We start from the raw sequence: 11,837 nt of genomic DNA, 5'->3' as shown, positions 1-11,837 counted from the left end.
AGGACAGGAAGAAATAGGCAATAGCCATCTTTGAAATCTACCTACCATACTCCTCAACTCTTATTAGCTGTGAATTTGTGACTGTTCCTTCTATATATTCCACCCCCTTTTCCAAGGAAGTAGCTAGGACTCCTCAGTTCAGGAGTGACACAGGGGCCAGGGGATGCCTTGACCAGTAGGGACCTGTACTCACATTCATCACAATACAATGGGGAGGTGGGAAAACTTTGGAGATGATGGTTGAGTAGTTCATCTACAGATCCTGGACCAGATGTCCCAGAGCTCCTACCCTCACCAAGCTCAGCTCAGAGGAAGAAAAGTCACCCATCAACACAGACCCCCTGCCAGCTTGGACAGAGTGTATCAGTGGTGGCCACTATGAACTGAAGGAGAAAAGGCTCTCATCCTTTCACCCATGCCCTCCCAAGATTTGAGACCTCAAGGAAGCAAAGGTCCCCCAATAATGACTGGGTTGAATTTCCCACCAAAAAAGGGCTCGGAGTAGGATTTTAATTACTTTAAATAAAATGTGACGTTTCTTGTATAACAAATTCATGTGCACTGCATTATTGTTAAATCATGAAATCCCAGGATTACCAAAGCCATACTAAAATCAGTTGAAAACACAGGAGACTCATATTCAATGTCATTTGCATTCAAATATCCAAGTGAAATACCTCTCATATACATACTGGGTAAAACCTGGAAGTTGCTTTGTTAGGATTCTAACATTGAGTATTTACAGCCTTGGTCATTTTCCTATGTCCTGGGAGTGATCTCCCCATCCAAGCCTGGAAAATCCTTTCTGTGAGCTCCAGAGAGAGGGCAGAGTATAAGACTTGTCCATCTCTTGGCCTCATCCCTCTCACACCCCCACAAGCCATGTGTTCATCAGGCAAGCACTGGATCAACCCCTTGAGAAAAGCCCAGGAGACCTCAAGTCATGAAATCAGAGAAATGAACAGCTGACACACTCCAGCTAGCAGGAGACCTTAATGACAGCCAGGACCTTAAGCACTACTAAGCCTTCCTCCTGTGCTGAGAGTGGCTGTGACATAAGCTGTAAATTACATGAGTAATTACATGAGTTCCATGAGCAGGTGCTCTTGCTATGATCAGTGCTGGTCAGAATGCTTAGCAAACCTGGAGCTCATTTTGAGCTACAAGTGACCACTCTGGAGAAACTGAGGCAGGCCAGCAAGGGAAAGGTAGACACGATATCTATAGCCCTTGTTTTGGAGGTAGAGGATGAAATGGGATTCAGTATATGAATTTCAGTACTCAGGGTGAAGGACAGGTATACTCAGAAGAGAGTAAACCCAGCAGCTTTGGGGGCCTTGCTGAGCTTTGCTACCCTCTGGGAATGACTTAGGGCAGCTGCTCTGTCCTGTTCTTAGGGGTCAGAGGCCAGGCTTCCCTGAGTGGTGGCAGGAGAAGACACATTGGTTTCTTGGCCAGACATTCCACTTTCTTATAGGAAGACCCCAGTGCCAGAAACCAAGTGAGAAGTTGAAGTGGGTGAGCTGTGTCAGTGCCCAGGGGCCAATCAGCACACTCTATGTCCTGATATTGGGCAGGCGTGATGGGCTCCAGAAAGAACCGCTGACATTTGCTGTTGATCCCAGTGCCTGAGTCCTCCATGGAGAGATGGCTGGCTGGCCTCCAAAAACCCAGTCCAGGTCTCAGCCCTGCCTCACAGGCTCTGTGACCTGGGATAAGGTACATCACCTGGACCTGTTTCTCCACCAACCATCTGAGGTGTCGGCACAGGGCTGTCGGCTTCCATATCAGGGCCATCCATTCCGTCTTCCAACCATTGGAAGACTGAACCCATGCCCCCAGAGAGAATCTGAGGAGAACAAGGGCTCTCAGCTAAGAACAGTCAGGCCAAATCTTGTGTGTGTTGGTAGGAGCCACCCAGCCCTTCCCTCAGCAGTCCTCCAGGGCCCTAAATACCATTCTGAATGGTTAATGCTGCCTACAAAGAAGTGGAATTAATGTCTGACACAGGTCAGAAAGCAGCTGATCCTTCACAATGAGGTTTTGGGAGGTGGAAATTCCCTGAGAATTGACCCTCTTGATGCAGGAGAGAGACACTAGCTACATACATGCTTGTCCAACAGCTGGGTACCTAGGTGTCAGCGGCGGGGTGGGTGGTAGAGAGGCTGGACCACAAGGCAGGCTGGTGGGGGTGATCATAACAGAGCTCCAGCCTGAGGGAACCCCTTGTGCAGGAGAGAGTTAACACAGCCGGCCTGACTGCTCTCTTATGAAAGGCCTGCTTACGAGGCTGCCCCTTGGCTGGTGTCTGGGAACTTGAATTTCTGGAGGGTTCCTGCCACCTCCAGAAGTAATAACCATGGCTCAAAGTACTCATACTGTCTGTACAAACAATGTAGTTTATGCCGAACACCTGCTTTCCTTCTGTGATGCTGTGACTCTGATATATTCTAGGCAGGAAAGGCCTACATGACCAGCCCCCATTAAAAACCTGAGCACTGAGTCTCTAATAATTTTTGATTGGCAACAATTCATGTGCATTGTCACACTCATCGATGGGGGAACTAAGTGTGTCCTGTGTGAGTCCACTGGGAGAGGACCCTCAGATGCCTGTACCTGGTATCTGCCCCCAGACTCGGCCCACATGCCTTTTCCCTTTGTGGATGGTGCTTGGCATGCTTTGGCTATAATAAATCAGAGCCATGAATACAACCCCATACTGAGGCCTGTGAGCCTTCCTCGTGAATTACCAAACCTGAAAGTAGTCTTGGGGGTCATACAGCCCCTGTTCTGGATTTCCAGGCAAGGCCAGGACACCAAAGCCCCTGCTACTGGGACAGCCTGCAGATTGAGGTCATTGGTGGGAATTAATGACCCTGTTGCTGAATCCCATTCCTCCCAAACTCCACACCCACACGCTAAGCTGCCCTACAAATTGAGGAGATGGATTCTTAGAAGTAGTTCTCTCCAAGGAGTTCTATCAGACAGTGTTGGTATAGAAGATAGCAGACTTATCTGGCCCAGTTTTGAGCCTCCCGGACCTTGAAGTATAGGATCAGAGGACACTTTGTTTCCTGAGACTTGGCTGTCCTGCTCACCCAACATCAGCAAACCCTGAGATCACAAAACCAAGACCTGAGGGTAAGCAAACCCATGGCAACAACCTACAGAACGACTGGGCATTGGGGCACAAAGGGTTCTTGGACCATTTGACTCCCCCAAAGGGGAAACTGAGGCCCACGGGGCTATATAAATGCAGCTGCCACCCCATACAATATGCATTGCTATCACGGCTGCTTTTCCACGTCTCCATCTCCCTCTCACAACAGAGTCTGAGCCCGCATATAGGCACTCAGTGATCTGACCCACCCCAGGTTACACTGTTCGATAAGCGTGGGAGAGGATTCAGCTCTGGGCCTCCTGCCTCCCCAGGCTATGTTCGTGTTGGTGGCAGTCCCAAGAGGCAACCCTGAAGAAATTCCTTACAGTCCACACCCCAAATGTTCAGAAGGCACAGGCAAGCCCTCAAGAGACACCGAAACCAGCCATGAGTCCCTGTGGCAAGAGGGGACTGCATTTCAGAAGGCACAGCAAGCTTCCACTGGTCAGCATCAACCAGCTAACCAGAGCTGAGAGAACCAGTGCTGGGGTTTACCCTTCACTCTCTAAGTGGAGATTAGAAATAAGTAAATGGACGGCTCCAGGTAAGAGAAACAATTTAACTTTATAAAAATGTGATAATACAGTAAGAGTTGATTGGGTTTTTTCCTTTTTTTTTTTCCAGCAAGTGAAGTTTATAAAAAACACCTGGAATAAAAATTAGAAACATAACCTAATAAAAATTAGAAACAAGGAAATAGAGTCATTTAGAAAGGCAATAAAGAGAAAACAATAAGCAGCAAAAGCAGCAGCAACATGGGGAGAAGGTTGGCTCCGCTGTGTGGACAGAGCAATGAAGGACCAACATAACCCAAGCTGTCCCAGCAGGCTGAGCTGGGGGGCAGGGGAGGGGGTGGCAGTAACCAGGAGCGGCACAAAGGCCTCCATAATGGGACCACACTGACGGCTGCTGGCTCAGTGGGGGCTGGGGCTGAAGCAGGAGCCTCCTTCAGTCAAGAAAAGAGACACAAATAGGGCCACATACAAACACTTTTTGGAATGTCTGCACCATAGCCAAGGCAGAGTTAGGACCACCTTGGAGAGGCAGGCTGGGAACCACCCCCCGGAACACTCCCCAGGCTTGCCTCCTAGGGCAGAAGTCCGAGGCTCCCACCCACAGGATGCGGGAGGAGCTCTGGACTACATTCTGAGGTAGTCTAACTGTGACTTGCAGGGAGCTGAAAATGATCACCAAAAAATGGAGAGAAGGAGGGCAGAAAAGGCGCACAGACAGAAGAGGCTAATACACATAACAGAAGGGACTTTGTTCTTGCTACAAGTAGGTTCACAGATGACCAGAGGGTGTGGCGGGGGTCACAAGTGGCCAGCATTGGGCCACCCTGGGCACACGCAGCTCTTAAACTACTTGACGCTGCAGCTGTGTGAAAGGAGATGAGGGAATCCGAGGAGGGATCTCCCAGCTCAGAGCAGCGCCAACTCTGAGGTGAGGGGTGTCCCTTGCTGATGACTCATATCACAATGGTGATGCACCAGAGAACCTCAGAACTTTGGGGTGAGGCATCCCAAGGTGATTTCCGCTATGACTCCTCTCATCTGAACAAATTCTAGGGAGAACACTGCTAGACTTACAGGAGAGAGAGTGATCGGATCAAAGCCACCAGTGAGAGAAATAACGAGAACAAAAAATCAAAAGTGTTTCTAGACCCCCCTACTTTTTAAAACTAATTTACATTCCTTTTCTCATCTGCCCCAGCATTCAGAATTTTAAGTCAAGATGGAATGTTCTGAAGGCTTAAGAGGCAGCAACTGTGCAGACGTTAGTATTTTCTCTGCTTTCCACATTTCCGCGGACGCCTTCGAGGACGGAGCTCACCAAAGTCTTCCACTTCATTTTCATAATCATCTTCCTGAACAATACCTGTTTCAAAAGGAAAAAATATGTGTTGTGATGAGCACTGAGTGTTACACACAACTAATGAATCATTGAACACTACATCAAAAACTAATGATGTTGGCTAACTGAACATTAAAAAAAATGGAAACAAAGTACAGAATAGTGATTTCTTTTTTCATTCCACTATTAAATATAACATACTAGGAAACCCTGACATTTCTGTAATCGTTTTAAAATTAAAGTGGGAAAAAAGCCTGATTCAGAGCCCAAGTGAACACCCTTCTCTAGAGTTAAGTTCTTACACAGGCTGGTTCCTCTGCCCTCACTTCAGAGACCCTTTTCCCAGAGGCAAAGAAATCTAACAAAACCTAAAGACAACCACAAACTTGAGTTGGTATACCAGTTATCTTCTTTATGAAACAATCATAAGGGTGCCTGGGTGGTTCAGTAGGTTAGGCTTCTGCCTTCGGCTCAGGTTCCTGGGATCGAGCCTCTGGTCTGCCCTGCTGAGCAGAGAGCCTGCTTTCCCCACCGCCCTCTCTATCTCTCTGCCTGTCTCTGCCTACTTGTGATCTCTCTCTCTGTCAAATAAATAAAATCTTTTAAAAAAAAGAAACAATCATAAAAATCATAGTCCCAGTAGGCACTATATTCTAAAGATTTTTTACTGCCATAGATATTTGTGCCAGGTCCCTTCTAGTTTTTCCCAGCTCTGGGGTCAGGATTTTCCAGTGGTATAACAGATTAGGAGGACCCAGAGAAGAGAATTTGGGGACACATGAAATACACAGAGTAAGAAGAAATAAAACCCGGCCCGGAGCAGGCAACAATTGGGATGGGCAGGAGGTAAGACTTCCTAGTTGATAAAGAATTTGTCAAGGTAATTCTCACTGTCAGGAGAGAAACTTGACTCACTCCATATAAGCCCTTAACCCTCTATGGGAAGATCAATGCAAGTTTCTCTAATAATTTTGTTTGCTTTGCTCACAAATATGTTTGTTTTATATCCCCAAGCCCCAAATATTGCTGATACTTACTAGATAGTCAATAAATATTCACTGTCCTCCGTGAATGGTTGACACAGGCAGGCATATGTACCAAGAGAAGGCTTTTCAATACTCTGTCTATCCTTGGGAGTCACTGTACTGCATGTGATTAGTGACTGAATGTCATCTAGAAGAGCTCCCGAGTGGCAAGAGGTTGTCGAAAAAGCAATTAAAGGGAGCCCTCACAGTCAGATGGAGAAACTCAGATTCTATGTTGCTAATAATCTGACTGACTGGGGGCAATGCTCCTGGACAGTGACTGGCCACTACTGACATCATAGGCAAGCCCATGTCACACTGACCTGGGAGTCAGCAGAATCAAGAATTACAACACCCAGAGCATCACCCTGGCTTAAAGGGCTGCTTACCTTCCTCCTTTAAACGGAGTTCTGTCTTCATCAGCCACTCCCGTGCATCCCTGACTGATGGGATCAGAACGTTGACCAGCCGAGCCATCACTTCCTCTGCTACAGACACCAAAGAACAAGGGCTCTAAGTGACGGGGCTACAGCAGAGACCAGACTACTCAGTACTAGAGCCAAGGCCCCCACCTCCCAGGAGCCTGTCTCTGTGTTTCCCCAGAGAGGCGCCATGGGGTGAGGACCCACAGCCACCTCCTGCCGGCACAAACATAAACTACAATTAAGTGCAGCCTGACACCATCACCTGTGTGTCTATAGAGATTTCCAAGAGGAAACCTCTTAAGGAGGATTTGTTCAACATGTCACTAAACCTTGAACTGGAGTGTCTGGATTACAGAATAAGTTTTAAATATCTAATTTCACTAATTTTATACATAACATGACTTCCACTCAGTGTTGCTAAGAAATAGCTAATAAGGAAGTTAGAGGAAATCAGATTCAAAGGCCACACAAGAATTCTTACTGTTAAAGATTCATACTGGGTATGGTTAAAGAACCCTCCTAAAAGGAAGACACCAGCTACACACCTCTGGATCTTAGTCAAGGGTTCAGCACAGAGTAGGTGTTCAAGAAACAGTCACTGATGAACAGATCGGAAGCTTACAGAGTTTCCTCAAGACTGAACGCTCTCCCTATATCCTTGCCACAGAACTAGTTAGCCAGCCCTTTTTCTTGTCGGTAGTGCCAAGGAAACCATCCTGGCCCAAGATAATCCCAATGTTTTAACTGGGGGCCAGGGAGTTCAAAGAATGGGGTTTTGCTGTAATTTGAGAACACATGTTCCTCACTTGTGTCTCTGCCAACGCCAAGTTCTGTTATCCCCGGGACAGACCTCGCCACCACAAAGGACTTGACTCTGACCTGTGTTCTCAAAGTCTCGGTTCTACCAGCACCTGGGCCCCCATTTATAAAGACCCCCTTACCGCCAGCCCAGGCCTTGCGCCTGTAGAGGTCCTCCACTGTATCGGAAACCTTCTTGATGTTCTCTTGGACCTTCCTCTGCAGCATGTGGCTGTGCTCTTTGGAGCCCAAGTGACTGCGGATCCACATGCTCTGCTCAATGTCCTGCACCACCAGCTTGCCTTCAACAATGGCTGGGTCCACCTTCTCCCGGAAAAATTCAGAGTACTTCTGGTAGGCCACCTGCTGCCTCTGATGACCTTCTAGGTGGATGTGCTGCTCGTAAGACTCGCTATTCCTCTCCCGACCCTCCGGGTCTCCTGGCTCGGCCCCGGAAATGGCCACCACCTCTGTAGCCTCTCCCTCAAATGCTTTCCCGGGGCTGAAATAGTTGTCGGGACCTCGGGTGAACTTCACCCCACACAGGTCGCACTGGGTCCTGTCGACGTCGGCCTTCTTGAAGTTCCCGGCCCCAGGCTCCCTGATGTCCTCCCGGAAGCACTCAGTCTGCGCACTCACCCTTCTCCTCCAGCTGATGCACAGGGACACCACCAGGCAGGCCCTCCTGAGCTTCCGCTGGATGGAAGCCTTCCGCTGCTTCTGGGAAAGGATGGCAGCAAGGAGGTGGTCCCGGTCTTCCAAGGCCAGCTCATCTGTCTCATCCTGACCGAACTCACACTCTGGCTCAGCAAAGTAGTCCACAGAGTCCACACAGAGCAGGCGGCTCAGTTTCACCTCCTCGTGATAGAGGCCGCGTACCACGGACCCCTTGGTGTGCACACTGTCCCACCGCCAGTGGCAGTCCATGAGGTACTCTTCGTCCCGTTCAGAGAGCAGGTCCTGCAGCGCCTCAGCCACAGACTTCACGTTGACCGCCATTAGTACCCGCTTGACCACCTTCAGGAGCCTCTCAGGAACCTGATCCGGGCGGTCTATGCTCATCAGCTGCAGCCTCGTCTGGATCTCCTGGAAGTGGCGGTACAGAAGAGGTTTGCAGTATGGCTGCAGAAGCTCCTCGGCATTCACCAGCATCACCAGGCACAGCACCAGAGTCCGCTCTGCCTCTCCAGACACTACATAGTCTATCTCACCAAAGGCATCGAGCAAGACATTGAAGTTCACATTCTCATAGCCACAGAGCACCTTGACGAGGTAGGAGAGATGGAACCGGAAATCCTGAATGGCTCTTGTCACATCCTTGGGTTTGTATTCCTGAATGATGGAGAACACGTCCCCGAGCTCCCTTTCCTTCTTGCTGAACAGGAACTCCCAGTAGTGCAAGAGCGCAATGTAGCTCTTGGGGAGGCACAGGATGGCATTCTTCCAGAGGCGCGCCAGGACCACCGCACAGTGGACAAACTGGAACTCCAACAGGGCCACCGTGTTCCCGATGCTGGGGATGAGCGGTTCTTTGCACCTCTTGACCAGGACATTCATGAAGCGGAAAAAGAGCCTCTTGTAGTCTTCTGGGTTCCGGTATACATAGAACTGGTCAATGCAGTTTTCCAGCAGCCGGATGAAGCAAAGGTGGGTCTTCTCAGTACTGTCATCATCCTTGTTGGGTGCCAACATGCCGAATTTTCCTTCTATTCCCTTCATCTTGCTGCCTCTTCCCCTGCCCCTTTCCTCTTTTTCAGCCTCTAGAGCTTTGAGTTCCCTGTTGTAGTTGTCCTCCTCCTGGTGGAGAAGCTTTTCAAACTCCTCTGGATAGTTGGAGGAGACAAGGAAAGCCTGCATGGCACTCAGCCACAAGTCTGTGGACTCCCGGCGGCTTCGTGCCCTTTCGTTTTGAAACAGGAAATGGATGTACTCTTTCAGAGCAGATCTGCAGGATCGAAAGGATTTGTAATTTGGTTTGAGGATTTCTTTGCATGCCATGGGGTTTTCTGACAACACTCTCTGATGGAAATGCTTAGGGAAGAGGACATTCAGGAAGGATTTACAAAGGCCATACATATCTGTAGGCAAAATATAACTAATTTCTTCAAGTTCTTCTGCTAAGATTTTAGGGAAGACTTTTTTGGCTTCCAAAAACAACCCACTGATGGCCACCAAGTGCATTTTTGACTGAACCAAACACTTGGCCTCACAACGCCGCAGAGGCCTGTGGAAATCTTTACAGTTTTCATCCTCACATTTCAAGCCTACAATAAACCTCATGCAGACCCCTGGGTAGGTCTTCCCAAGCAGGCTCTGTGTGATCTGACACAGCCTCCCCAAAAGGTGTTTGTTGAGGGCTAATTTCACTTGGTCAGTCATTATCAAGAAATAGTCTTTAGTTTTCTTTTCCCTCAAGTTCAAATCCAGGTCAAAAATTATTTTTAATATGGGTCCAGGGTCGTTCTGAGCTATCTGGCAATACTTGGCATCCACCTGAGAAATTCCAAAAAACTCAAAGCAAGACTTGACCATCTCCTTCTCGGCATTGTTGGTCACTCTTTTGAGGGCCCTGACAAGATTGAGGAGGACTTCTAGGCCTCCCGGAGCCAGGGCCAGGACCTTCTCAGCCTCAGCCTCACACTGGCTGGCAGCTTCGTAGAGCGCCTCTACCACTCCAGCTGAGTGATTGAGTGTGTCAAACTTGAAGAAGGCATCCTTGAGCTTTTGAAAGTCTCTCAGAATTACACCCTGGAGGAACTGGGCCTCAGCGATGCCAGACAATTGATTGGTTTGATAGCAGAGGTCAAGGGCTTCTCTCAGAATGGCCTTGGTGTGCTCTACATCTGAATCCCTGGCCACATTGAGGCGGGCAGCCCCCAGCAGACAGGAGGCCTGGAAGTCCTTGTCCGCAGTGAGCCTGGCGGCCTCCAACAGGCAGCCATGTTGTTTCATCAACAAGGCAGCCTCTTCTCTCCGACCCTCCCTGTTCAGCAGGTCTGCAGCTTCTGCCAGCCGTCCGCGAGACTTCAGGAACACCAGCTGGTCTTCTGTATCTAGTTTCGAGAGGACAGCCATCATCTCCTTGATCTTATTTGCACTCAGGTACTTTGCTGCCGCTTCCAGGTAAAACTGACTGGCAGAATAAGACAGCTTGGATATGGGAAGGGTCTTGGCCCTTAGCATTTCTTCATACCTACAATGACAGACAACACAAATGTCAACTCATTACCACCCAATAGAAAGTATTCTCCAAAACACAGCACAGAGTCAGTTAACTACAATTCCCACATATAGATATAAATTACAAAATAGGACCTAAACCAACCAGCATCTTTACAAAGCTTCATTTCACACAGATAGAATTAATTCTTTATTCTCCAAAGGAACCAAGCGCTAGTATACATAATTAATGAAACATAATAAAGTTGCAACCTAAGCAAATGGAAGCTAGGTCTCAAAGTCAATTTGAGGGGCAACAATTATGCATAATCAAAATTATCCCTGAAAAAAAAACAACTTAAACTTTCATAAAAACATGATAATCATTTTGGGTCTACAAATTCCATTGAGTCCGAGACAGGACTAATGAGAAAGAATGAAGACAGAGACTGCACACATTCCAGCAGGACATTAACCTTTCTCTTATTACCCAAACTGTGATTTTTCTCTTCTACAGGTATGCATGTGGTTGAGTTAGAGTGAGATTAATGAGGCTCTGAGTGCTCCCCTTTAGTCTGCTGATCAAAGTCAATATATCCCACTCTGCAGTCCCACAGTTTTCAAGGCACTGGAACAATCCAATAAAACATGCTTGCTTTTGAACTCTCATTGGATAAAATCCATCTCGTCACAACCAGGAAAGTGCCCGGGTGCCTTATGATGCCCCAGAGTTATGCTATAAACATCAGATTTCCTAATAGAACAGGTTTCCTATGAGGGGTGTAAATAAAGATGAAGAAAGGGAGTATACTTCACATGTGAGTATTGGCTGATGGAGTAAGGAGTAGTTTTAGCAAGTATAAAGAACTACCAAGGTATTTTCTTTTCAAATTTAAAGTGTCCTTAAAGCACTTTGAGTCAGGCCAGGTAGCAATTGAATTCTACACCCAGTATGCATGGTGTTCAAGATACTCAAATAGATCTAGTGTGAGGCTTCAGTTAATACTCAGATTACACTTAGATCTCAGCTCAACACATCATTAGAAACTCTCTGTTGTATACCTCAATAAAGCTGAAAAAAATAAAGAAAAAAGATGTTTCTGTGACTATGTAAGGTTCTTCTGGAAAACTGGGGACAGAAGGTTAAATAACTAATTAAAAGTTTCTTTTTTCTTTAAAAATAATTTTAAAAAAGCTCTCAGTCGGTTTTGTCATGTCATATGAACTCACAAGGGAATTGGCCTGGTCATCTACTTCCACCACCACTGCATAGCATCCTGATAACTGGGTACCCAATAAATGTCACAGTTGGCATCCTATTATGGACTGATAGTTTGTGTCCCTTAAAATTCATACATTCAGGCCCCAGCTCCCAGTGTGGTTGTATTTGGAGATGGGATCTCTAAGGAAGTAGCT

The 11,837-nt window shown here is 47.5% G+C and overlaps 1 protein-coding gene across 2 annotated transcripts in view; it reads right to left on the bottom strand.

The window, feature by feature from the left end:
- Positions 1 to 3,705: 3,705 nt before the first annotated feature.
- Positions 3,706 to 11,837, bottom strand: part of TRANK1 (tetratricopeptide repeat and ankyrin repeat containing 1) — a 95,765-nt gene continuing 87,633 nt past the window's right edge. For both annotated transcript variants that reach the window (XM_044252730.1, XM_044252729.1), the window contains 3 exons: positions 7,406 to 10,455; positions 6,429 to 6,527; positions 3,706 to 5,038 (listed from right to left, as the gene is read on the bottom strand). In XM_044252730.1, the coding sequence (XP_044108665.1) occupies positions 4,938 to 5,038; positions 6,429 to 6,527; positions 7,406 to 10,455 (3,250 nt within the window). In that variant the 3' untranslated portion in view covers positions 3,706 to 4,937. The remainder of the gene's footprint in view (positions 5,039 to 6,428; positions 6,528 to 7,405; positions 10,456 to 11,837) is intronic.

The sequence above is a fragment of the Neovison vison genome, chromosome 6 (assembly GCF_020171115.1).
Source record: "Neovison vison isolate M4711 chromosome 6, ASM_NN_V1, whole genome shotgun sequence".
In the NCBI taxonomy this organism is placed as follows: domain Eukaryota; kingdom Metazoa; phylum Chordata; class Mammalia; order Carnivora; family Mustelidae; genus Neogale; species Neogale vison.
This window is presented reverse-complemented; position numbering and strand designations above follow the sequence as displayed.